This window comes from Rhea pennata, chromosome 11 (genome assembly GCF_028389875.1).
Source record: "Rhea pennata isolate bPtePen1 chromosome 11, bPtePen1.pri, whole genome shotgun sequence".
In the NCBI taxonomy this organism is placed as follows: Eukaryota; Metazoa; Chordata; class Aves; order Rheiformes; family Rheidae; genus Rhea; species Rhea pennata.
Genome location: NC_084673.1, coordinates 3,155,725 through 3,182,464, shown reverse-complemented (window position 1 = coordinate 3,182,464; position 26,740 = coordinate 3,155,725). Strand labels below are relative to the sequence as shown.

General features: G+C 37.2%; 1 protein-coding gene across 4 annotated transcripts in view; it reads left to right on the top strand.

Moving 5' to 3' along the window:
* The first annotated feature begins 901 nt into the window (after nucleotides 1–901).
* Nucleotides 902–26,740, top strand: part of RPS6KA6 (ribosomal protein S6 kinase A6) — a 46,488-nt gene continuing 20,649 nt past the window's right edge. For 2 of the 4 annotated variants that reach the window (XM_062584446.1, XM_062584450.1), the window contains exons 1-9: nucleotides 902–1,140; nucleotides 10,703–10,762; nucleotides 15,884–16,000; nucleotides 19,049–19,130; nucleotides 19,976–20,056; nucleotides 20,674–20,753; nucleotides 23,601–23,707; nucleotides 23,990–24,027; nucleotides 26,021–26,163. In XM_062584446.1, coding sequence (XP_062440430.1) covers nucleotides 1,060–1,140; nucleotides 10,703–10,762; nucleotides 15,884–16,000; nucleotides 19,049–19,130; nucleotides 19,976–20,056; nucleotides 20,674–20,753; nucleotides 23,601–23,707; nucleotides 23,990–24,027; nucleotides 26,021–26,163 — 789 coding nt within the window. In that variant the 5' untranslated portion in view covers nucleotides 902–1,059. Of the gene's footprint in view, nucleotides 1,141–1,372; nucleotides 1,661–2,788; nucleotides 2,956–10,702; nucleotides 10,763–15,883; nucleotides 16,001–19,048; nucleotides 19,131–19,975; nucleotides 20,057–20,673; nucleotides 20,754–23,600; nucleotides 23,708–23,989; nucleotides 24,028–26,020; nucleotides 26,164–26,740 lie in introns of those variants that run through there. The other 2 variants (XM_062584448.1, XM_062584449.1) reach the window with 2 other exon arrangements.

Sequence of the window (26,740 nt, the reverse complement as noted above, 5' to 3'; positions counted from 1 at the left end):
CTGGACACAGCAGAGAGCGCGTCCTAATGCACAGGCGGCTGAAGGTACCCGTGTGCTGCTTTCCCACAACGGGAATGCCTGCAGCATTTATGAGAGGAACGCAAATTTTCTGAAGTTTTATATACGTAACGCACACTTCTTTGTGGGGCCAAGGGACAATGAGGCTCCCCCGCCTGTTAGCTTGGGGGTAGCTTCACTGACGTAACAGCATCGAGCTGCTTTTTATTCTTTAATGTCTTCGTGCTGCTCTTGAGGCCGTCACTCGCCCCGGGCGAACGTGCCAGGTAGCGGCGGTGACAGGCCGGGCGGGAACGACCGTTATGGCTGTTGGTGGCGGGGGGGGGGGGGGGGGGGGGTAGGGTCGCCGCGGCCCTTCAGGCGGCAGGCCCGCGCCGTCGCCCTGGCAGGAGCCCCGCTCGTCCCCCGCCGCCCCGAGGGCAGGCCGAGGGGAGGCGGCTCCGTGCGGCGCCGCAGGCCGCCAGCCGGGCCGTCTCGCTCGGCTCCCCCCGCTCATCGAGGGCTTCTCCCTCAGCGAGGCGCCGCCGCCGCCGCCTCCGCGCGCGCCCCCTTTCCCCCACCCCCCCCGCCGCCTCCGTGCGCGCGCGCCGCCACGGGGCGGGAGGGGAGGGAGAGGGGAGAGCGACGGAAGCGTTTAAAGGGGCCGCGCGTCACCGGCCCCCCTCTTCCCCCCCCCCGCCAGCTCCGCCCCGCCCCTCTCCATGCAGGGGATTCTCCTGCGCGCCTTGACGTCACCCCCGAGTCGGGCGGCCCCGCCCCCCCGCCGGCCGCCATGTTGGGGGGTGTGTGTGGGGGAGCGCAGAGCGGAGCCGCCGCCGCGGGCCGGCAGCAGCAGCAGTAGCGGCGGCAGCCGCAGCAGCAGCCGCAGCAGCAGCCGCAGCCGCCCCGGCGCCGCCGCCGCCGCTCTCTATGGGCAGGGGGAGGGGAGCTGCCGGCCCGGCCGCCCGCCGCCTCTGAGCGTCTGCAGCCGCCGCGGGGGAATGTGCGGCGGCAGCGGCCGGCGGCGGCTCCGCGCCTAGGGGGAGCGGAGCGGAGCGGGCCATGGTGCCGTTCGCGCCGCTGGAGGACGCGGAGGAGCCGGCGCCCTGCCACAAAATGGAGCTGTACGTGAGCGGCGGCGAGGTCAGTGCGGGGGGGAGGCGGGGCGGCGGCCGGGCCGGGGGCGCCCCGCGGGCACCTGCCACCTTCCTCCTCCTCCTCCTCCTGCCGCGGCCGCGTGGCTCTGCCGCGCCGGGCACCGCAACGCCCCCGGCCGCGCTGAGGAGAGCGCGGCGGCCCCGCGCGTGGCGCCGCTCCGCCGCGGGGGCCCTTCCCGCCCGCCGCCCTCGGCGCTCCGGGCCCTTCCGCGGGCGCCGCCGCTTCCCCGCGCCGCGGGCTCTGCCGCTTGCGGTTTCTAAGCTTAGAAAGCGATGACAAATCTCCCCTCTCCCCTCCTGGGCGAGCGCTGCTGGGAGGGGGAAAAAAAAATAACACGTGGGAAGTTACGGCGGAGCAAACTTCAGCTGCGAAGAATAAAGCTCGCTAAAGGCTGCTGCGCTTTGTGTGCCGGGGTGGCAGAGCTTTGCCGGAGTTAGCTACCGGCTGCCGGCTCAAATGCAGCGCTGAGGACTTCTTGTAAACTGCCTCTGTCCTGCCGTCTCTTGTGAGAACTTTAACTTTTTCTCAAAATGTAATTTTGCTGGTCCGGGTGTACCTCCAGCGAGGCTGGCACTGGGAGAGGTTGCCATGTTTTTCAGTGAATAACTATATGATAATTATCATACACGCAGCTAACAACTGGGGGGGGTGACTGGGGCTTGGATGCTTAAACATTTAGAAAAACATAAGTTGAAGAGTGTCTTCAAGGTGTTGCTCAGTTTTCTTAGCAGATATATATCTGTAAGCAAGTGCTAGGTGTAACTGAAAAAAAACTAGTTATGCTCTAATAATGTGTATCTCAGCACAGTGTATTACATAATGCTTAAGTGTTACAACTTTTGCACTTTTAAAATCAGAAGATTAGGATTACATATCCAACACTTTCAGTTATGAAAAATAAGATTGCACCTAGGTGTATTAGAGACATGAGAAGTTTCTCAAAACTGGTCAGACTTGCTTTCTGTGATACATTAGGCTTTTCTTATGATAAGTACAAAGTGCACAAAACAGGCCTGATTTAAAGTTACGGGAAGAATGAAAGAACCTCCATTAGAGGATCTTATTGAAATTGCTTTCTCAGATAATGTCCGTTTATACATATACAGTAATTCACAGTAGGAGTAAGCCCAGAGGGAAATCTAAAATCTCTTACTATTTTATTTTACTTTCTGTTGCTGTGTCTACAAAGTGCCGTTTCCAAGCACTGTAATTACTGGACGTGCATTTTTAAGCCATGCCTGCTACACTTTTATTCTGATGATCTAATACTTAACCACAGACTAAGTACTTTAATACTAGAAAAATCCTAATCATGCTAGTGAGGCTACAAGTAAGGATGAAAAGTCAGCAGAGGTACCAGAGGTTGGTGTTAGTATTACAGTTTGTAACAACAATGCTGTAGTCAAGGTGTCAAGCTTACTGAATGTTTCAGAAGACTTACCTGGCACTATTCATTAGTTCTCAGAGAATAGTGTGATGTATTGGTGTTAAAATAGTCAGGTAGTCAAAATGTAAACATTCATTATTGTTGCACTCCTTGCAGTTCTGCAGTATTTTTTGGCTGGGCAAATACCCCTCTGTCGTGGCTGTTATTACTTTTGGAGTGTTGTGATCGTATTGCTTTTGTGTATAGTCTTTGCCTTAGATACTGCATCAACAGTTAGCAGGAGTGGCCAGAGAGGGAGGACCTGCGTTAGCTCCAGTGCCGCAGACCTCAGACACATAGTTCCATTGACTGCTGTGATGTTTAAGTCATCTTCAAATACTTCACTGGAGTTGGGGCTAATAAAGAGATAAGAGGTTAGCAACGAACTGTTGTAGAAGCCTTGTTCTGAAGTTCTGCCCATTTGCCAACAGAGCATATGATGATGGATGTCCGACTGAATCAGCTCTATTTGTAACATCTGAAGGCAGCTATTTGCAATAGTCATTCTTTAAATTATGTTTTCCTCAAGTTTGTACATGAACTACTAACTTGACAGTATTTGTGTGTAATTGTTTTGTTTGTGCTCCAATTAAAATGAGACATCACATTTGTTAAATCCATGTTGCATTTGGCTGGCAGTGTTTAAGACTTCGTTTATACCAAAACCGTTTCCAAGTTGCATATGAAGTTCATAAATTACATTAGCAAGTACTTATTATTGTCATAACATATTTATGTTAAAGGGATCTCAGGCACATGTAGTATTTTTGACTTGTTCAGAAGTTTCCATTCACTTGGTTGTTGGGATTTAGCAATGGTTGATTTTATGTTAAAATGAGGTTTTTTTTGTTTGATTTGGACTCCTCATTTAAAGTTCATAGAATGAATTGTATCTTATAATGCTTGATGCAGCCTTATGTTTGCAGTCTGATAGGTCTAGGTGACCTTGACCTCTGCAACTACAGAGAGTCAGTATTACTGAGGTAGTCGTCATGCAGCTTGAAGCCAAATTACTCGCACTTATTAGTGCTCTTGTCCATTAGTTGTATCGTTGAAGGTAAGCATTAAGAAGTGATTCTTTGGAGAATTTGCCTGTTGACTAAATTTAGAATTACATTATTAATAAGTGCATTTTCAATGAAGTAGCACTTGTGTCAAATTGATGAACTGAAAACAGTTGGCAAGAGAGGAACATGATCTTGAAGGTAGGGAACAAATTTTCATGCTTCAAGGCATAAAAACAACATTAACTTTTGGAAGAAGTTTAGGATTTAATTATTTTTACATTTGTTCCTGTTGAGTTTCTTTGAAGTGCTGAGAATTAAATTCTTGGCTGTACACTGTCCAGTTCTCATCTGGGTAGGAATTCTTACATTTCTATGACAAAATATCACTCGTGAAGCAATTTTGTTACTACTGGCATTCCTGAAGCATAGTTAGAAAGCGTCCATGTCATGCAATTTAAGCTTCAGATGTTGAGTGAACTTCTTTCCTCTTAAATGTGGGATGAATAAATATTTTCATGGTAATAAAAATAGATACAGCAAGGGTGTTACTTATAAATAACTGTAGTAGATCACTAAAATGTGATTGCAGTCTACAAAGAAACAGGAAAGTAGATGTTAACATTTTATTGACCATGCTGAATCAAAGGCAAAAATACTCAGAATTGTGTAGACTACAGCAGCTTTGGAATTTTCTGCCTAGGAGTTGAGAGAAAAATTGAAACTTAACTTTTCTTACTCCTTGTGAAGTTTTTAAAGACAAAGAGTTAAGGGGGAAAAAAGATTACTGAGAACATACAAATAGTTTCTGGATAAAGGTGGGAGTATTGCTTAATAGAAGTAGTGTTGTATGCCTTTAAAATGGAAAATATATTTAATAATATGCTGTTTGCTGCATATGGGTATTGTGAAATGCGTACGTGCAATCTCATACTTAAATATTTCTCAAATAAATACATATTTCAATAAGCAGTTGCTGAAGAGGCTGAAATTGGCAGGGAAGTAACAATGCCAGGATCACAAAGTGACTAGAAATGACAGGGTTTGGCTATAAAACTTTACCGTGTTAGAAGCAGCTGCCTTAAAGGCAAGTTCATGAGTTGAACGTTGCTGCTGTCGTAAGTACCAATCTGTTTTTCATGTCCGTTTCAATAAATACATCTCATTTTTCACCAGTGTTTGTAGTTCATCTTCTTAAGCATATTCTGCTCCTGGCCTGTCAAAGGCCACTGAGTTTCTGTCACAGTTGCATAACGCCTTTGTGAGTAAGTACTGGCAGTGACGTGGATGCCTCAGCTACCTAGTTTTGTGCATCTCTGAATGTCTCTACAGCTGGGTGCTGTTATGCTAAGAAAAAAAAAGTAATAGTTGCATGTAACTTGAGAATTAAGTGCCCTCAGCTATTGCAACAATGTGCAGTTTTTAAAAAGACTTACAAAACCCAGGTCTCTTAGAAGGGAGGAAAAAAGCACATTAATACTCTTTAACAGAAAACAATGAGTGTCTTTATGCATTGAAAAGTGCTGCAATGTAATAAATAATTGTGTAATAGTGAAAGTAGACCACTTCCGAAGGTAGTTTTAGAGATCTGCTGTGGAGTTTTGAATCTCTGAAATGACTGGGGGAGTTTCTATTCAAGATAGCTAACTTGAATTCATTCAGGAAATCTTCGGAGATGCTTCACAGTAACTCTAAGTAGAAGAATCTTATGACTTATCAACTCACAGTGTATAGATATTCACTATTTACATGGATATAATTCCTTACTATATTAAGAATCAAACATGAAATATGTTGGTTTTATCAATTTTAAATTGTACTGTTTTTTGGTGTACTGTTATCTGCCATTAAACAAGCTTTCTGGAGTGCTGTTTTACACCCTTTCTTAGGGAACCAGGTTGTCAGTAGTGGAAAAGATCAGGTCCTTTACTAGTTCAGTGATCCCAGTGTTTAGGGTTAGACTTATATCTTGTTCAGCTGTAGCTGCTGTGAGACATGCAGTTCTCCCTTGGCCTCTGAGGATGGAAGGTAGATTGCTGTCCTTCCGAGTATAAAGGAAAAAATTCTGTATTGTAGGGGTAACAGAGCACTGGAATGGGTTGCCCAGAGAGGTTGTGGAGTCCCTGTCCTTGGAGATACTAGAAAGCCATCTGGACAGGGTCCTGGGCAACCTGTTCTTGGTGACTGTTCTTGAGCAGGAGCATTGAACTAGGTGATCTCAAGAGGTCCCTTTCTAACTCAACCACTCTGTGAGTCTTTTGAAGTCAGTACTTGTATGTTACTGAAGGCTTGCTATTTTATCTGAATGGTACATTTTATTTACCACAGGAAAAGAACTTTAAATTCCTTGATAAATGACTGTAGATTTAGGCACTTAAGCACTAGCAGTGAGTATTTGTCACCAGCATTTCATTTTTTTTTCTCCTTTTTTTTTTTTTTTTAATGTAGGATAGATGTCTTTATCTTCTGCTTGTACTTAATGTATTTAAGTGTGAATGGCTTGTCTGGCCTTTTCCTTTTCTGAGAGGAGCTGAGGCTTAAAGAGTCTCAGACTTGCGTAGGGTTGTGCAGTGAGCCTAGGAGAAGAACAGTAAGTGTAGGCCTCCGGAGTCCGAAGTGGGAACTGTAATCCGTAGGTGAGGTTTGTTTATTTTCTGGTCGCTTCATGGTAGAATGGAAATCAGCTTTAATTGATGCATGAGTGTCTTGTCACGCTAATAACGTTGCTTTATCTTTCATGTGATGTGGTTAAACACAGTACTATGAGATTGTTCATTCCTGAACGCAGGTCAGCCTATATGATAGAGCATTGAGCTGACTTGGGCACCTGTGTGCAGTAACAGTGGCTATAGTTTTTTTAAAAAAAAAGTCTGTTACATAGAGAAATTGTGGATATTTTGTAGCAAGAACAAATACCTTCAAGCTTCAGTTATGCTTACAGTGACTTCTGGACATTGTTTAGAAATAATAAAAGCCTTTACCTGTTTGGCTGAGTGCAGAAAATGAAACTTTCCCAGGCAAATATCAGGAAATAAGATTCAGTAAGCCAATATGCTGCTAATTAAATTAATGATGCAAACTCTCTACAGATGTAGCTCAAAATAAATGAGGAACAAGTGGAGTTTTCTTAACAATATTTTTTTTCCAAAGTATTTTTTCAAAGTCTTATCAAAATAGTTGGAGTTTCTAATATAAGCTTACTTTTTCAAAATGCTAAAATGCTTCCTCATACACCAGGGTATTAATTCAAATACAAACTGGTTTGTCGTCTTCATTTGGAAGAATTATGAGAGCTGTAGGTCTGGAGAGTTTAGTTTTACTAACTTGGCAAATTAAGTGCACTGAAGGAGATACCTTAGAGGATGAAGAAGCCTTTGTTTATCTGTATGTAGAATTTTTACCTGCTTTGAAGCCAAATTAGGTTCTACATGAGTGATGATAAATATTACTTCCTTACTTCTAATAATATTATGATTATAAAATTCCTAGTTCTATTTTTTTTTCTTTCTAATTTTAAATTCTGTTCAAAAGCCTATTATGACAACTTGTAAAAACAGGGCAGAAGGAAACAGTTTTAAGTCCTTTACTGTTTTTCCTTGTGATTAGGCATTTTTGACTGACTCTGTCTCATCCTTTTTGGCCAAAACCTTTTTGGCTCCTCAAACAGTGAGGCATTTAACAAGTAAATAACTGAAACATCCTCTGTGTGTGTGTGTGTATGTATATATGTGTGTATATATGTATATGTAATCTATCTTCAGTAATACTGGAATTCCTCTGGCATAAGTATTAGGGGAAAAACATGCCCAAGGTAGTATGGTAGAGTCCCAGCCAGTCATGGGATCCATTGCAGCTATGCAGTTATATGCAGCTATGCAAACATATTGCAGCAGTATGTTTAAATTAGAAGGCAGGCAGCTGCACTCCTCAGAGGCAGTTCCCCCTTGAAGGATGGGTGTTTTAGCTTGCACCTCTGGAAAAGCAAGTTTTTTGTTTATTTTTTTTTACCCACTGGATTGTCTCTGACTTTAACTTTATTCTCATCTTTTCTTATCTAGTAGTTTCTTCTAATTTATACTGGTCAACAATGTGGAATATTTTAATTTTCAAAAACTTTATTTGGAAAGTGTTGATACAGCTTATCTAAATGTCCCGGTTTAATTAAAATGCAAACAAAACTTTTATAATGAACTGAAAACTTTAAATATTAGAAGTATTGAACAGCTAAGTGATTTGAGGATGAAAGACACTGAGTAATGGCTCTCATTTCCTTTCACCTGCTCACTGTGAAGAGATATGTTTTCTAATTCTCAATAATATATTTGTGTGTTCATGATAACCTAGTGAGTTATTACTTGCAGGTTAAAACAGTTCTGTTCTAAATATGTTTATTCACAAATGTTTGAATAAATCAGTAAAAGGGGTCCTAGTATTCTGCAGGAGAATTTTGTAATTGCTTTCTATAAAATTAGGAATTGAGTATGAATTTTAATGTTCTCTGTAAAATATATGAATTGATACTTCCAGTTATTAAAGCCTGGCCAATATAAGTAACTGTAGAAAATAGTAACGACTTGATTTTGTCATTGAATTTTTAAAACTGACTAACTAACAAGTTTGTGATTTCTTTAAAACTACAAGATTTTGGCTTCCAGTCCAACTACTTATTTAGCGAATGGTGACCAGGGTTCACAAATCAATGAGCTAAAAGTGTAGTTTCACATGTCAGACTATAAAAGTAGATTTACACACTTGAACACAAAATTTATTGGACCAAAAATTGGCAGACATCCCAGTTCTTGTAATTATGGAGAGGCTGGACAGGAAGAAAACCAGCAACAATGAAAGGGAAAAGTGTATGATAGGAAATTGCTAATTAAGATGACATTTGATTACCTGCCATAAAAATCCAGTAATTTATTGTATATGATTCACCAGAAAGCTAAGTATGTTTATGCTGTATGCTGGGAAACTAGGTAAATAAAATACTGAACTTTAGGTGAAAAGCCCATTCAGGCAGTGACAGCTTTCTGTCTGACTGCCTGGACTTAAACTACTGTTTTCAGTGTATCTGCAGTTCTTCTGGCTAGTATATTTAGATTCAAGATCTTAATTTTAAATAACAAAGCTTGGAAAATGTTGACTGTGTTTAAAGGAAAGAGAAATGCACAACGAATTCACTTCAAATGAATGTTGCACAAGTCTGGTAAAGTCTATGAGAGAAGAATTGTATCCTGCATTTGAACATTCAGAGTGGAAAGGCTTTTCCTTACCAAGTTCAAGCAGGTTTTATGAACAAACTTTGGTCTTCACATTAATTTATACCTGAATGTGATCTAGTAATATTGTGAAAGAGATCATGTGGCAGTGACCTGTTGGAAAAGAGGTTGGAGTTTACATTTGGTCTGAACTTTGGGGCTATGGTGCCTTGATGTATTTAATTCATACAATACCAAGCATAACGGTATGTTTTCCTCTTACACTTCCCCCTTCCCCCCGCCCCCCACAGGTATCTAATTTGGCAAAGTTTTATATAAAAAACATGCCTCAAACTAATGGATTTGTTTCTGTAGTGTTTATGAAGTTTCTGAATCCAGGGTAACAGGTTAGTGATTTTTGGCCTTGAGAAAGTAGGGAATAAATAAAAACTTAAAAAGCTGTGAAAGCAATCAAAATCTTGTACTTTCTTTTTTTTTTTTTTGAAGTGAAGTTATAGTCCAAAAATAAGTGCTAGTGTCTTGATACAAAATTTGGAGATGTAATTTTACTACTTTTTAACTTATAAATTTGTTGAATTTATTAAATGTATTAATTTAGGACTTGAGCTGTCCAGATTTACTTGAAATCAAGAGTTCATTTGGAAGAAGCAGTGCAGGTGGTAAAGGCTTTGCCTGGATGATGCAGTTGCGGTGTCCTAAACCTGTCCCTGTTGCCCTACCAGCTTGTCAAGTGTGTGTGTGTGTGGTGGTGGTGTTTTTATTTTTTAATAGGGTCTATATGACTTTTCAGCATTCTTTGTAGTCCTGTGTTTTATCAATCCACATACTGATAAGCATGCCATACTTCACTATCTTAGATAGTCCGTGTGTTAGATAAATTGACAAATAAAAGGAGAAATGTTATTACTTGGTTATAGAACTTATGGCTTGAGCTTTTGTTTGTTTTCAGGAAAAGTAGTTTGTTTCCTCATGATATTTTTATTTAGTATTTTCTTGTGTGGGATCTATGCCACATGAAGGTGGAGATACTGAGCAGTTAACATAAATTAGCAATTATCACTAGCAAAATTGTAATTGGCTTCACCCATCTTATCAGGTATTTCCAGTTTAAAACTTTGCATGTTGAAACAGAGCATGTTCTTTATTTCTGTATTTTTAAAGTTTCAATTGTTAGAATGCGCTGAATTATTACTTAAGAAAAGCTTGTTCTTTATGAATTAAGATTTTTTTCTTGTTATTTTGACTGTGGGCTTAATATCTTTTTTTTACTACTGGTTGAAGCAGGGGGGAAGAAAGGCAACTGCTTGTAAGTTTTGTAGTATTCTTTGTTAAGATAATGGCATTTATTTACTTCTGTCCAGATGTACATCATTTTTAAAGGAAATAGGTAATTAACTCTTAAATTGTACATGAAGTATTCTGGGGTATATGTATTCTCCATTCTCCTTTCTCTTGCACTTCCCCCTCATTGCCACCCCCTTACAATTCAAAATCATTTTAGAATTTTTTCTCCTTACACTTCAAGTTAATTTTCAGCAGCAGAATTTAGGTTTTTGAAAAATGTTTGCAACATAGATTTTGAATGTTAAGGAAGCATTTATGTCAGAACTTCCTTTTATGAATTGTATCTGTAGCTCTTAGGAAAGTATTTTAAATTAATTCCAATTAAGTAACACTGGAACAGCATGTACAAAGGGATGTGCTAAATGAAGTAGTAATTTTGTTTGAAATTGCAGAAACTGCAGTTTTAAAATAGAACAACAAACCCCACCAATTTTCATTTGTGTGCTTTATAATGTAATTCTGTACAATAATGAACTTTGGTACTTGTTTGAAATTGTGTACTCTTAATTTTGCTAATTTTCTTTTCTTTATTTCTTCTGCATTCTTTTCTCCAGCTGAATGGCCTTAAAATGGCAGATGAGCCCATGGAAGAAGGTGAACCATATTCCTACCATGTAGGTACCTTTGATATGTGTTGATTTTAGAAGTTCATTAGTGTGATCGTGCTTGAATGCAAAGTCTATGCGTTGCCTGTTCTTTAACTTTTGAAACTGTCATTTTATTTGGCTAGATTTGAAAAGGCTCCAAGTCTCAGATGTCTCCCCCCCCCCCCCCCCCAAGTATTGAAAAGTTAGCAGTTGGGTAGTAAGTGCTTTGTTTGGAAAAAGTTGCAGCATGAGGTGGTGCTTTATGGCAAACAGTCTCTGTGCTGGAAGGATTTCACGGATCCTTCAGCCTCAGGAAGGTGGTTGGTTCAGCCTTGAACCTTCTAGACACCAAGGCCCATCACTGTTGAAATGCTTCTGTAGTAGGAGTGACTTTCACTTCTTTCAGTGCTCAGAAAGCCACTTCTCTTTATAAAGCTAGGATAGGGGATCACCTTCAGGAAGGATTCGTGTCTTTGTGCAAATTGCCTGCTTCAAGAGTTGTTTGTTTTCATAAAGTAAAGGTGACAAAAACAATACTGAGGGAATTGCTGAACGTGGATGTGTTGTCCAGTTTAAAGGCTATGGTAAAAATATTTTTTTTAATTTTACTTCTATGGAATGATTTTTATGATCAAAACTAATAGTAAAATTTAGGTAGAACAATGTGCTTAATGTTGCTTATGTTACAAAGGAAGAATAGATGACTTTATTCAGTTGCTGTATATTTATGTAGAAGGTACCTGATTTGTGTCAATTTAGAACAGAATTAATTTTTACATCATAATATTAATTTGACTTTTATATAGAAATACTCCAGATATCCATCCTTAACATGGCTTTTTTGTCCAGTGCCTGAAAACTTGTATTTTAGATATTGAAGATCAGTATTTTGTGTGCTGGCTAAATCTTAGAATTTCAGGCTAGTTCTCCATGTGATAGAGACAGACTTTGCATGAAAAAACAGATCATTGTATTTCAGCACACATCCACGTGTTTTGAATAGAATCATGGAAGAAGGGGTCACACAGATCTTTACCAGCTATGACTGCTGTGTATTGCAGTAATTTAAGTAAATAATTCAGAGTAAACTCTTGGACAGAAATGTGTAGTACTTGTCTGTTTCCTGAGGTTGTGGAGTAAGTAAATAAGCCTTGAGCATGGCAATCATCTTCCACATAACACAGAAAGACGAGCAGTGGGTTGTGTCTCAATCTTTCACTGTACCTGAACCAAAAGGATGTTGCAGAGCTTGTTTGTTAGGTGCTAGGAGCTACAAACCAGTCAAGCTGCAACTAAGAAAGATGGCAAAAGGCCAATACTGATTGTGGCATTTCTCTCGGTGCTTTATTCCCTTCTGTTTAATCTGCTGGGAGTAGTTGCCACTTTTGCAAGGCAACTGAGTGAGAGCTGTTACCTGAGCCTTGAAATAGACATGCTGCCCAAGCAGCCTGGCACAAAATCAGGTATCCAAATTTGCAATTTATGGAGACTAAACTAGAAATAAAAAAAAAAGAACCTGGCTTATGTATGCCTTCAACTCTATCTGCTTATTCCTGGTTGATGATCCTGACATCTTTTTAGACTTCAGTCGTGCTGGTTTCTAGCACTTTAATGGTAGTTAAGTAGGTGAAATTACATAAACATCTGTAAAGCTAAAACTTGTTACAAAAAGCCCTCTTAATTTAATACATATCAAGTTACTCTTTATTAGCATGGAAAACATTTTTCTCCTGAGTTCACATTTAGAAATACTCTGTCAGTCTCCCCAGCAACCAGATGTGATGTCACAAGCTAATGATTCAAGGTGGGTGATAAACAGAAGGGCAGATGAACTCTTAAAGATCTCCTCTCATGCAGAGGTTCAGTGTTAAGGAATACAGATCAGCATGCTGAAGTAAAAAGACTTCTTAATAGAGTATTCACATTTCATAGAAGGATTCTACAGTTAAGACTGTACAGCTCAGTATACAAGAGAGGAATTGCTGCTGTCTGTCATCACATGACTTGAAATGCTAGTATTTTCACCTGCCTTAAATTCTAAATACGTGTTAAAAAATGAAAGGGGCACATGTATCTTACATGCAACAATCAGATGGATGAAATTAAGTTGAAATGTGGACCATGTATTATTAGTATATGTCAGCTCTTTCTTCTTGAATAAAGTACCTTAAAAATAAAGTAGCTTTTCTACTGTTTCCCATTACACATCTCATCTACCTCCTTATGTTTTAGAGAATTTTGTTAGATGCTACAGTATTAGCTCCCATGAGAAAGAAGAGAGATACGTAGGCAATTGATCACTGGTCTCTTCACTTGAACTAGTTAAATGTTTTCTTAATACAGATTGGGATCTAAGTCTGCTGTAACTTGAGTTAATACATTAGTTGCAGTTTCTTTCCATTCCCTATACATGCTCCAAAAATTTTTTTCAGAAACTAATGCACCCTCAGAGACTTTGACAAAATAGCATGCTTTGCTGAAATGAAATTTTGGCAGAAGACTCCTCTGTGTATGTATTAAGCAGTACAAGGATGACACCTTGGAAATAATCCCTATCTCCTCCTTTTGTTCCTTTGGCTTCACAAACCGGATCATCAGAAATAGAGCTCTTTATTTGGTACAGTGTGTGAATTCTACTCTGGGATTGTAATAGATCACTCATGATTTAATCTTACTGTGAGTGTGCAGATTTCTTTGACTAATGCTGAATTCAAAATTTGAGTCATTTGCCAGAAACAAACTCCACCTGTGCTGTTCATCAGCTTCAGCTGATGTTACAATAAAGTTACAATAAAGAAGCTGCTATCTTTGTAAAACTGTGAAGGATGTTTTTTCAAACGTCCTTTATTTTGAATACCTCCCTACTCCGCACCCTTTATGAGTCTCTATTTCCATTTCTCCCCTGTCTGGACAAAGATTATCAGCCTGAAGGAGTTGTAGTGTATCAGTGACTTATATGGCCAGAAAGAGTTTTTAGGGCAGTTATGAAATGCTTTCTGGAAAGATGACAACAGCAACGGTGGTTTGGAGTGTGAATTAGAAAGTTTGTTATCCAGGCAGCTGTTTGTGTTAATATCTACCTTTTCTTGGGAATCAGGCAGCAGTAGGCTTTCCTAAAAGGAAGAAAGATAAATGTAGGGGAGGGGAAAGGGCTAAGGTACAGTAACAGCTAGACTACAGTGTTCGAATATATGAAGGTGTTGGTTTGAACTCCTGCCTTCCTCCTCTAGACAGACAAAGCAATTAATGTGTGGGAAGTTAATGCGGTGTGGAGATTGCCTAGTAGTGCTGCTTGCTCTTTTAGAGTATGAAGTTTCCCCTTGCCGTGTTCTGTAAGCTTGGTGATGTAAAATTGAAATTTTATACAAAATCTGTTACTCTCTGAGAGCATAGTAAGTGAAAGCTGCTCTTGACCATGAAGCCTGTCACTGCAGCCATCCTGCCCTGTCTTGGAGCCCTTGTGTTCCTGACCAAAATGTTGTCTTTTGGTCAGAAAGCTCTTGAAAACTACTCTCCTGTGGGGCATTGGGTTATTAACAATCCATATGACTTGGATTGACTTTTTTCATATCTAGTACACCTACAAATTAATTCACTGTGTGATTGGGGAACAGCTCTGTCGTCTCGTATCTTGGTTATAACTGCTGAGCTATTCCAGGAGATCCCATTCCCATTCAGTGCAAGTGCATTTCTTGCAGGAAACTGAGCTCAGGTGTGCAGATGAATGTTGGAGATCAGATGCGTAAATGCTATTTTGAACACAATAGGCAAAAGACTTTTAATTCCCTTTTTATTGTTGCTGTAAGTGCATGCACATTTAGATAGTCAGATGTCAACTCTGATCTTCTGTGTAATGAACCAGCTAGAGGATTTCATCCAGGTGTTCCTGTGTAAAGTGGTAACTGATCATAAACTTGCTTTTTTCTTTCCCTTTTTTTTTTTTTTTTTGCATGATCTTAGGCATAATCTTATGTCAAGCCTGAGTATAGAGAGAGGTTCTCTACTAGCACAAACTGTTTCAAGTGGTAAGGTGGTTGGATTTTGTTGTCATTCAGGAAGAGTAATGCATTGTAGGGTTCTCCCTTAGCTAGGAGAACTTTGAGATGAAGAACTAAGAAGACAATTAGTAGTGACCTGGATCCCCTAAAGACACAGAAGTAGTGCAAATCAGGCAGGATTTTCTGTCATTGGATTGTAGTTGCTCTGCATAAGAAATTGATATTTTTAATAAGGCAGAAAGCTAGCATTCTTGTTCCACATTCAAGCTCAAATTGCTGTTGCTGTTGTAGGCCTTAGCACGTAAAGATGCATGTTTCAACATCTTGGTGGTTTTGACTCCCAGAAGTTTTTTATATGCCATAAATTTTATATGGCTGTAATACATAATCTGATTTGTTTTCATCATGGATGTTTGCGCTTTCGTAACTGTAGCTGCTGTGCCCTATCTTGTGGAAGATTAGGGTAACAGGCAAAAGTTGGTAGAACCCTAAATCCTTCTTACCTTGAGAATTGCACTTAGCTTTATGAAGAACAACTCCACACAGGAACATATTTCCGTGAGTGCTGTACCTCAGACCTGTTACTGCCAATAGATAAAAGAGTTCTTGGAGTTCTTAAGATGACTCGTATCTTATTTAATCTCTTCAAATGATGCACATTCCTTTAGCTACAATAGTGGATGCCCATATTTATTACTTGCTGCTGTGAAAAGCAATAATTGCTTAAAATGACAAAATTCAATTTAGCTTTCATTAAGAATAGCTTGGGTAAGGCAGGGGTGGGGAAAGTGGTCACTGGGAAAACTAAGGCGTGTGAAGTAAAGGTGGAGCGTGAAAGATCATCTCAGGCTTAATTTAAAAATCTGAGTTTATTCCTTTCATACAAGAAAACTCATGCTTAATTTAAGTGCAGGTTGTATAGCAAGAGGAAGTGAACTTTATTGAGTTGGATGAAACTGACTTCAGTTTTGAACTTTAAGATGTGCATCTGTTTTTAAAAAAACATGGAAAACTATTTTTGCTTGAACAGCTTTTGGGGGGCCTCTACCATTTCAAGTATTTTATTTAAAAGAATAAAAATAAAATTTGCACACCTAGTAAGAGTGGATTAATTCAGGACTATTTTTCTTCCCCCCCTCCTTTGAAATAGGATGAGGGAAGTGTGAAAGAAATTCCTATTACCCATCATGTGAAAGAAGGATGTGAGAAAGCAGATCCAGCACAGTTTGAACTACTTAAGGTTCTTGGTCAGGGATCATTTGGAAAGGTAAGATACAAACTTTGTTTTCATCTCATGTCCAAAACATAGTCATCCATTGTTTTTAATTTAGATGGATGCTTGGGAGCCACCAGTTGTGTAATGAACATGGATAGACGCTCTAGGAAGAAATCACAGTTTTTCTGTTTATCTTTTAATTATTGCACTTGACACAGTGTGAATGTTTGACTACTTTTTCAATATATGGAGACTGTATTGATGTAGATACAGAGGAATGATTGTGGTAGCTTCATCATATCCAAAGTAACAGTAAAGTAAATAACCTAGGAAATGTATTTCAGTGTTTTGTTTTGCTGTATTTAAACGTGATCTACAGCTAAGGACACTAAGCGAAAAATTACTTAAATAGATTATACAAAATAGGTGACTTTTTTTTTTGTTGTGATAATTACTTTTTTTGTAACATGCTACTTAGTGTTAAATTTCAGAAGTGAAATTAACAATCAAAGGTCTTGCACAGTTTTGAAACACTAAATAAAATATTGATCTTACCGCATAACTAGCTAACTTATTTTGTAAACCACTCTAGGACAATTTTGCAACATCTATAAAACTATTTCCTTCTTTTGGAAAATGTATATAGCTAATTGTCTAATATGTTCTTCTGCTGGCTTGGTCTTTCTAGTGGCAGGAATAAACCTGTTTATATGATTGTATGAGAAGGGGAAATAAACACTAGGCACTCTGTGAATAAATGATAGATTTAAAAATAGCATTTAAAAGGTTTTCTTGATATCATATAGTTTAAGAAATACTACTTTATCTGGTAAAGCTGGTGGCTGACTCCAGAGTATGCTTATAGTCCTCAAAGACTAAAAGGCTTCATGCATTTGTTACTCCTGACTTGGTGTCTTAAGCTAGCTGCCAGGTTTCAGCATGTTTGGTGCAGACATCTTATTCTTTGCTCGGGGAGGGATTCTTACTTTATAGTTCATCCCTCTGACAGCTTAAGGAATACTTTTGCTCAGGACTCCACTGACATGTGAGCAGGATGTTTCAGAGCTTTGACAACCTGGCAGTACTGGTTCAAGAACTGGGCTTAAGCATCAGACTGCAGCACTTCTGAACAGAGTGGTATTACTATGTCATATTTACCATTTCTAGTTAAAAGAGAAACCAGACAATACAGATCACTAGTTATTTCCTTCATGGTGTGTGTCTTTCTTCAGCTCATGTTTCCCAAGGATGTCCCTTTGGATTTTTAGCAAACATTGTTTCCTCCGACCTAGTAGTACTACAACCCATCTCTACTCATTTTCACTTTGCTGCTGTGAAGTAGTGTTAAACCTCCAGTCTGTTAGTTTAGCTCCCTTGTTCAGCCTTTGATAATGTTCTAGGGCTTAGTCTGCTGAAGATGGGCTTTGATTAGCTTAGGTGAATCACTGTGCCTGATACGTGTCCATGTCAGTTGTGCTTTAATATGTGCCCTGTGTCAATGGTTGAACAACCGCCCACTGCCTCTCTGCCAGATGTAGGATTACAGAGACTTTGACTGCAAATTAAGTAGATGCTGCTTGATGCTGGTTTTCAGTGGCAGCTATTTACGTCTTTATTAGCTAGAATTCATAATTTGTTTCTGGAAGCCTTATATTGTTACAAGGCACTAGTTGTTATGCACTAACAAATTTGCCAATGCCTTTTGATGTTTTACTTTACTAGCTACATTTTAATTCATCAGTGGCTAATAGATTTTTCACTATTTTAATCTGCATATTTTCTTACTTTGTGATGTTTGAATCGTTCCCCTTATGATAGCAGGGGAGCAGTGCTGTAGATCAATCATTGGCAAAACTTGAAAACAACTGATAACCAGAAAGCACTATTATGTTTTTCTCCCCACTGACTGCATAGAGCTTAGTGACAGTGCATGAAGTTCTAATTCTAGAATGGAAAAGCTTCTGATTTAAATATATATATATATATATGTGTGTGTGTGTGTGTATTTCTAGATACTTAATTTCTAATAAAGTATATATTTAAATAAATGTACTACTAATGAAAATTGAATAAAAATAAGATCATGGGCAATTTCAAATAATTCTTAGCATTCTCTTTTGACTTAAATACTTGCTGCAACAACCTTTTTCATAATAATTGTTATTTATTAACAATTTAGAAACAAACACGTACCAGAAGTTTTATAAAGTAAAAGTGGTAGCATTTAGAATATTAGTCAGTGGAGATGCATATATTCATACTGCATTATTCTCTATAATGCTATGCTTCTCTTAGTGTCAAATCATATACTGTCTGTCTTTAAAATTCTTCTGGAAAGAAAAAGCTACAAGACCTGTTAGGGTTGCTGTTCCAGAGGGGAAGGGTATTTTCTCCTTAAATGGAGAGGTTTCCTTGCTCTTGTCTCACCACTCTTGCAGAATTCATTAGTATAACCTGTTGTGTATTTGAGACTCTGATCTTAAACCTCAAAAGTCTGTTACTATGAGTGGTAGTAAACTTGGGCAGACTTGTTGTACAACAGTACAACAGTAAGCTGTTGTCTTTATCCAAGAAAATAATACAAAAACTGCATAATATGTGAGTACATGTTTGATAAATACCTCTTTAAACTGTTCTCTGTAGAAAAGAATGTGTAGATTGTTTATGACCCACCTGAGTGCAGAAGAGAACTTGCTGGTTTATGTACCTATATCAGATACTGTATCCAATTACTAACAGAAAAGAGCAAAACTGCATTCCCTTTCTTTAGAGGTGCATGCTTTGGAGAGAACACGGAAAGCTGTGTGAAACCAACAGGAGGTTTGCAGGTGCTTTATTATACTTGCTTATTTGATTACAAAGCTTGTTTATGTGAAAAGACCTACTGTGAATTTTTGGCAGTCTTTTCATTGTACAGAGTTTTAAGGGAACAGGATGAGACTGAGGACATGCTATCTTTGTCTTATCTCTGTGTATTAATGGAGTTAAAAGTAAGGATGTACTGATGTGTTTTCTGTGAGGTTTTTTTGGTCAAGTTGTTTTGATGTTGATGTAAAATATTTTTTGCAGTAATTTGAAGCATGACATTTATATTGCCAGGTCTTCCTTGTAAGGAAAATAATTGGTCCTGATGCTGGGCAACTTTATGCAATGAAAGTTTTGAAAAAAGCTTCTTTAAAAGGTATGCATATTTTATTAATCAAAACTTTAGTTTGATAAAAAACCAGCTTTTCAGGGGCATGTGTATCTATTAAATGAGTTCTGTAGATACTTCTTTTTGAAATAGTTTTCTATCTTAAATCTTTTTTTCTCAGTGAGTTCATAGCTTTTCATTGACACCAGACATTCTTAAACTTACAAATTATTCTAGAAAATTATTTTGAATCTGTTCAGGTAATTTTAATTATATGCTAAGGCATACTCTTTGAAAGTTTAAAATTGCATTCTTTAATTCTCCTTGGCCTTTTTAGTTACGCTAGAGCAAACTAATTTCATAAACATTTTTCCTTTTATCTTTGTTAGATTGGCTCTTTACAGTGGTTAAAATGCTAAGCCATTCACTCTTGTTATGGGAGCCACAACAAGCTAACCTATATTTTTGGCTTCTGGAAGGCACTTTAATGGCAGCAACTCCACTATGTAAAAACATGGAGTTTTCCAGCTGGAAAGGAGAAAAGTGATCTTAGACTTGAAAAAAATATATTCAGTCAAAATAGTTGATTCAGAGGTTAAAGTTGTCTGGCCAGATGTATAGTTGTAAACTTCTGTTATTTGAAATAAATGGTTTATCACAAAATACTGGGATTTGTTGAATGAATGAAGATGATAAAAAATGGGGCAGATAAGGAACAAAATATAGTTTTGCTGTCTGAAAACATGTTTTGAGGGAGAAGAAAAAAATACAAAATAGGTAATGTACAGGAAAAATACTACTTTGGATCGTTAAAACTTTCTATGTGTTTTTTCTACTTCATTTGTGTTATACTGGATAAACTTGTTTAACACTAGTCTTCCTTTTTTTCTCAGTTCGAGATAGAGTTCGTACAAAAATGGAGAGAGATATATTAGTAGAAGTAAATCATCCCTTTATCGTCAAACTGCACTATGGTTGGTATATATTTTTTGCTACAGCTCTTTTCATTACTGGAAGGTGTTGCTGCAAAAGTTTTTATAACTTAAAAAAAAAAAAAAAAAAAAAAAGCACGTCCAAACCATCAGCTCAAATATGCCATCCAAAACTTGCATCTTTGTCTTTCGCTTTTATAGTGTCCGGTTCAGTGTCCAAATTAGGATCTGGCTACTTAAAATCACATGGCTAAAAAGGAATGTAAATGGATGTGTGCATGTAAAATTTGTAGATTAGGTACTTGTACTTAAAGATCTTGTGCAAAGCTTGTTAGAATTTTCCAGAGGTTTTTACTCTTCACTGAGTAAAACCACAATACAGTAATTCACATACATCAGGGTGTCCTCCTGTTTAGCAGAGGAGAAACAACAGTATTTGGCCTCTTACAACGAAGATTGCCTTCTGTGAAGAAGCACGTGAGTAATTGCTCATAAAAATTGAGCAATTCATGCAAGTTTGTCACGTGCAGCTGAATTATTTTAGTTGCGAAACCAAAGTATTCTATTATACTGGAATCTTCAAGTTATAACAGCATTCAGAATCTGTTTTGTAGATCACCTTTATCATATACAGCTATTGATTTATGTTTTTTAAAAAGCCTTTCAGACTGAAGGGAAGCTATATTTAATATTGGATTTTCTCAGGGGAGGAGATGTATTCACACGATTATCCAAAGAGGTAAGTACCTAAAATTTTATCTCAACTCAGTGTTAGACAGATTTTTTTTATTTTTATTTTTGTCAATACAGAGTTGTTTTCTATAGCTGTTTCTCCATGTAATTCTTGTCCCAGTCAGGTTTTAATAATTTAGCTGGGCATTTCTTACGTGTTCTAGAACAATGAGCTAAATCTTAAGAAATATGATCAATATCTATTGTTAAGTAGCCTAAGTTTTTCCTTTATAGTATCTATATAGACTAGTTCTTTTGTCTAAAAATACTTCGAAACCTAACTGAAGTAAATTAAGATTTAGCAATAAAGGAAGCAGATGTATACAAAGCTCATGGTCAGTTTAAATGATACTGAAAACCCATATGTATAAGAGATTTCTGCTACACTGTAAAATTGCATAATGCTGTAATACAAATTGTAACACTGTAACAATTAATCTCACAAAGTGAGACTATTGACTATTTTTAAGGTGTTCTTCCCCCCTATCTAGTATTGGCATGTTGCTGGAACTGTGATTTTTTTTTTTCATTTCTCTTTTTTTTTTATTTCTGAGGAGGCAGCTTCAGGGCAGAGACTATGATGCAGGCTGTTTATTTACTTATTTATAAGTATTTGTCATCAAATATTCATTATATGCTAGCTTAAATATTATGAACATGTTTATAAGATTTTCTTTCTGCAAACCTTTCATAAAGCTTTTTTTTTTTTTTAATGGTAATTTTTCAACTACTTCACAGTAAAAGAGCTTTTCAGTGTTTTCAGTATAAGTGCGTTTGTATTTCTAATGCATAGAAAAGGACACTTTCTAATACTGCAAAACTGGATACCTGACTGATTTTTGTGATATGAAAGAGGTATTGCCCTATCTGTAAGACATGAACTAAGTTTTGGGTTTTTTTCTATATATCTTAAAAAAAATCAAGCTTCATTTTGGGGACAGGCCAAAGAGAAGGAAGAACTGAAATTTTTTTTTTGTAAGCTGACCTTGGTAAAACCTCTCTAAGAAGAGAGACTCTAAGAATTGAGCTCAAAATTCATTAACTATGAGCTATTAAAATAGAGGCTAAGAGCTGTCTTAAGGGATCTGGCAAACTTGTAAAAGGTTTTTGAAACATTACATAGGGAAGAATCTCTGCTTTAATAAAGGATGCCTAAATATAGGAGAAATTCTAATATAATAAGACCTATTCTTTTTGCAATAATGCCTCTGGGATTACTGACTGTTAAAGATCCTTAAATAAGGAATGCAAGTCTATCTGTAATAGTACTGGCTAGGTATCCGCAAGAGGTGCGTATCCCCTTTGGGAATAAAGCAGTAGTAATTGAGAAGTCCTTTTTACTGTTAACTTTCTGCATGTTTTTTGGGAGACTTCAGATAGCTTCTGTGATGAGTTTAAAAGACTTACTGTGTATATCTACAGGAGAAAAATGGCCTTTTTACTTATTAGTAGGAAGAAAAGCAGTTTTTAGATGTGCATGATAATGCAGAGTAGACAATGGACAGTACCTTTGAGGGTAAATTCCTTATGGCATTTTATATTTGCCATGCAAGAACTGTTTTAAATTAAATGGGTTTAGTATGAGGTTGTTAAAGCGTTTCTGTTGGTCTTAATTTTAATGTAGGTATGATAATTTCAGCTGTGTGAGTGGAACTGAAATGAATACTTAAAGTTTTCATTTCATTGGTAAAATCTAATGAAGTTGATTTATATTGTGTTTAATCAGACACAGAAGGTAGTTTTAAATGAAGTTATTGTAAGGTTGCAGATCATCAGTTAGCATCTTCTTATTTTGAGATTTGCATTTTTGCAGCTCCAGGGACTAATGCTATCCAAGTATTCCTCTTATTCTTTTGCATATAGATTAAAAAAAAAAAAAAAAAAAACAGTATCAACTTTGCTGTTATAAAATCAAGGTGAAACTTTTTGTTCTGTTTCTATTGTGTAACAGCTTTGTTGTTCCTACAGCACTAGTTCCTGTTACTATGGAAATTGGGAATGTTTCTTGTTGCCAGTAAAACAGATTATGTATTTATGTGCAGTTCAAAGAACTAATCAATGTATTTGTAAATTAAGTCTAGTAACCTTAATTTATAGAAAAGTCTTGCTGGCTATTTACAGTGCAGATGAGGTGTTTCTTCATGTTCCTGGTGTTTTTAACAAATGAGGAACAATTCAGTGGATTTTTTTTTGAGATTGTTAGCTTCTCTAGTAATTTGTGTAATTTGTAGAACCTGACAAGAGCCAAAGCAGTTATGATTCCTGTATATGAAAATTAGAAGCAACCTGTTGGCTATTTGGGACAGAAATACAGCTCTATAAAATGTCTTACATGCAAGTTCAGTCACTTTTTTGATATTTCACCGGATTCCTTAAATTTCTTTTCCTGTTTCATTTTGTGTCCCTCTTTTTCCCGTTGGAAATATTGGTAATACGAATTCACAGAGACAGTCAACCACTGAGAATACCACAATAAAAGGAATTGTATATCAAATTTTATGAAGCAGTGGAAAACAGTGGAAGCTAACAGTCTATGTAGGGTATAGTGCCAGAAGGAGCGCTGGTGGTCAGCAAGACTAAATACAATAATTAAATTTATTGCTTTGAAAGTTAAGGCTTTGCAGTAACTGCAGAAATTTTTGTTTGCTTTTAAATATCAAAGTTAGTTCTTTTGTATACCTGATGATTAGCCCATTCTTGCATATCATTTCTGTTAGGTGAATTCATGAATTGTCAGTGCATAAGGTACGTGTGAAAGTTATTTTTAAATTTAGACAGAGAAGTATTTTCTTTTAGATTACAGTTTTAAAACTGAAGACAAGATCAGAAGGTAAATCTATACAGTTCTTATTAGGTTATGTTTACAGAGGAAGATGTGAAATTCTACCTCGCAGAACTGGCCCTTGCTTTGGATCATCTTCACAGCTTGGGAATTGTATACAGGGACCTGAAGCCAGAAAAGTAAAGTAAAATGTATTTTACCACTATTACGTGTACTTTGGCTATTGCTTTGCATTTTCCACTATAAATATACATATAAAAAATTTAATTCTCCTTTTGAAAGATTATGTAAAAAAAAAAATCTATCATTAGTGTAATAAGCCAATATTATTACATTTAAGTCAACAGATGTATTTTTTTTTTTTGTTGGAAGAGATCCAAGCTGTTAACTATTATATTTTAAATGTTGTATGTGAACATTCCTGTTTACGCATATTGGTGAATGTGAATTTTAATTTTCAGCATTTTGCTTGATGAAGCAGGACATATCAAGTTAACAGGTAGGTAACGTTTATTAGCATGGCACTTTAATATTAGTGCATAAGCTTGTATTTACAAGTATAAGATCTATAAATATAATGGAGCATGTGAAAAGCCTGTATTTAATTGCTTAAAGTTTTTTTTTATAATGAATCTATATTCCTTTCCTTTAACTGATATTTATCTGTCATTAGGTACTTTTATTGAAGTACTTCAAGGGCCCTGATTGTGCAGTTTAGTCCATTAGCAGATCCTTATGTCCAAGCAGATTCCACTGAGGTTAGGTTAGTTCAGGTCGTGTTTTAGTAACTTAAAACAATCCACTCTTCAGGTCAGGAAGTGATCTGTATTGAGGTTGACTGTTACATGCCTTTTAGCTTTTTAGCTTAAGATCAAGAGGTTATTCGCCCAGGCTAAAAATTGCTGACTTTGAGACTTGCAAAGGGAACAGAGATTTTTTTTTTAAAAAAAGGGACTTCTGAAATGTTTTTTAGTTTCTTTTTTTTTCTTTTTTTTTTTTTTACTTGCATATAAATTTGCAGGAGAAATGTTTTATGTGGAACAGTTAAAATATATCTCTTCTGGGAAATGATATTTATCAAATTAAGACAATGTTGTAGTTGGAAAAGATTTATGATTATGAATTACTGAATTCTTAGAATTGGAATTAAGGTGGTAGTTTTATATTGTAAAATTCATTATGTACTCTGATGTATAAATATTACTGCTAGATCCCAAGTTAGAATTGGAATTAAGGTGGTAGTTTTATATTGTAAAATTCATTATGTACTCTGATGTATAAATATTACTGCTAGATCCCAAGTTAGAAAGAGTTATTTGAAGTCTCACAGAGTTATTGGAATATACGTACACAGTAGTTTTACTGGTAAACAGATTATTAGCTAGATATTTTCTAACATGCAGTGACCCGATATTCATTATTTATAAGGATCACAGGTTCTTTTTGTAGGTTGTGAAGTTTCTTTAAAAACAAAGCATATAAACTCATTAAAATATTTGATTACTGATTAAAATTCTTTTAGACTTTAGCATTTGAGTTGCACATGCGTGCTCTCTCCTCCCCCCCTTTTTTTAAATAAATATAATGATGCTGATACTCAAAATCAAGGTATAACATTACTGTTCTTTCCTGGTGTTACACAGAAACTACCATTATGGGATTTTTGTTGCCCGTAAGTGCTTAAAAAGGAGATGGTGATTAAACAATGTAACTCTTAAAACTCTGCAGGATATTTTAATTGACTTGAACTAAAATGAAAGATTAGTTTTTTGGAGTTTTGTTTTTGTTTTCCCCATCTCTGTTGGTGTTTGAAAGTCGCTTCTTGGGCAGTTTTCTAGGCCAGTGAAGAGTCCCAAAATTCTTGCTTTTCTTCTGAAAGTGGAAAGAATATTTGAGAAGATTATTCATTAGAAAGTTTTCCCTTTGCTGAAGGAAACCTTGAGACTCTTGAGCTGGGTTAACATCAAGGATCTGTCTATTCAATAGTGTTCTTTAAGAGAAAGTATTCTGAAGATAAAATGAGTAGATATGCAAGATTTTCTTTACTGAACTTGTGATTCAGGTTGCAGAACCATGTTGCCTTATGTAACAACATTATTTTTAGTCTGATTTTACTTATTCATCATTCATTAATATCAGACCATGTAGACTCTGTTCTCTTTGAAACTTGCTTTCACTTGTATCCAGTTTTTTTTTTTTTTTTTTTTTTTTTGCATTAATGAAGTGGGCAGCCTGTTCTAGCAGAGAGAAAATGAGAACTCTTGATTATCATTAAGATTCCAAATGTATATTTTAACTATTAAATTGCTTATATTTTGACTAGTAATGTTGATGACTGATCCTCTGTTTAATTTAACATTATGTACTGCATCTGCCATCTCTAGATGTTAACCATCAGACACCTGCCCCACTTTCATTTTGCAATCCTGCATGCAGCACTGTTCTTGTTCTGAAGTTCTTTTACTTGCTCTGTTCTTGTGATGCTGTTGTAGACTTTGGACTCAGCAAAGAATCGGTAGATCAAGAGAAGAAGGCCTATTCTTTCTGTGGTACGGTAGAATACATGGCACCTGAAGTAGTAAACAGGCGAGGCCACAACCAGAGTGCCGATTGGTGGTCCTTTGGTGTGCTCATGGTACTGTATGCTTCCTTGCTTCCCCTCCTTAGAGGGCAGAAATGCACTCTGTATGTCGAAAGCAGATGTTGTGATAAGCTTGTCATGATTTACTTAAGAATTTGATTCTTGAGCAAAGCAAGAAGAGAAACTGTTAAGTGAATTGTTGCTGACATAGCAGTTAATACAAGGAATACTTGTTAGTAACTAACTCTAGAGATTTTGCATATATTCTTTTAGTAGTTTAGAACAGTTGCAGCCAATGACTTTTGCAGATAAATGTGAAACTTTAGGTTGTATATTTATTTCCTGTGGTACTTGAGTAAAAGAGGCTTGATTTGGGTAGAGTATTAATTGCATTTTTGTAAAAGTAAGCCTGTGGAATGAATATAGAGTGGAATAGTGAAATAAGTCAGTAATGCTAGCATGTATGCCTTTGCCATATGTTAGATGGCCTAATATTAGACTGTCATTCTGAAATGTGCGTATTGACATTACAATTAAAAGTATTATTTTTAGAATAGCTGTTTCTTGCTGCTTTCATAATTCAGCAACATATAAAACTGGATTATGGAGAGGACTTTATGATTCTCTAATT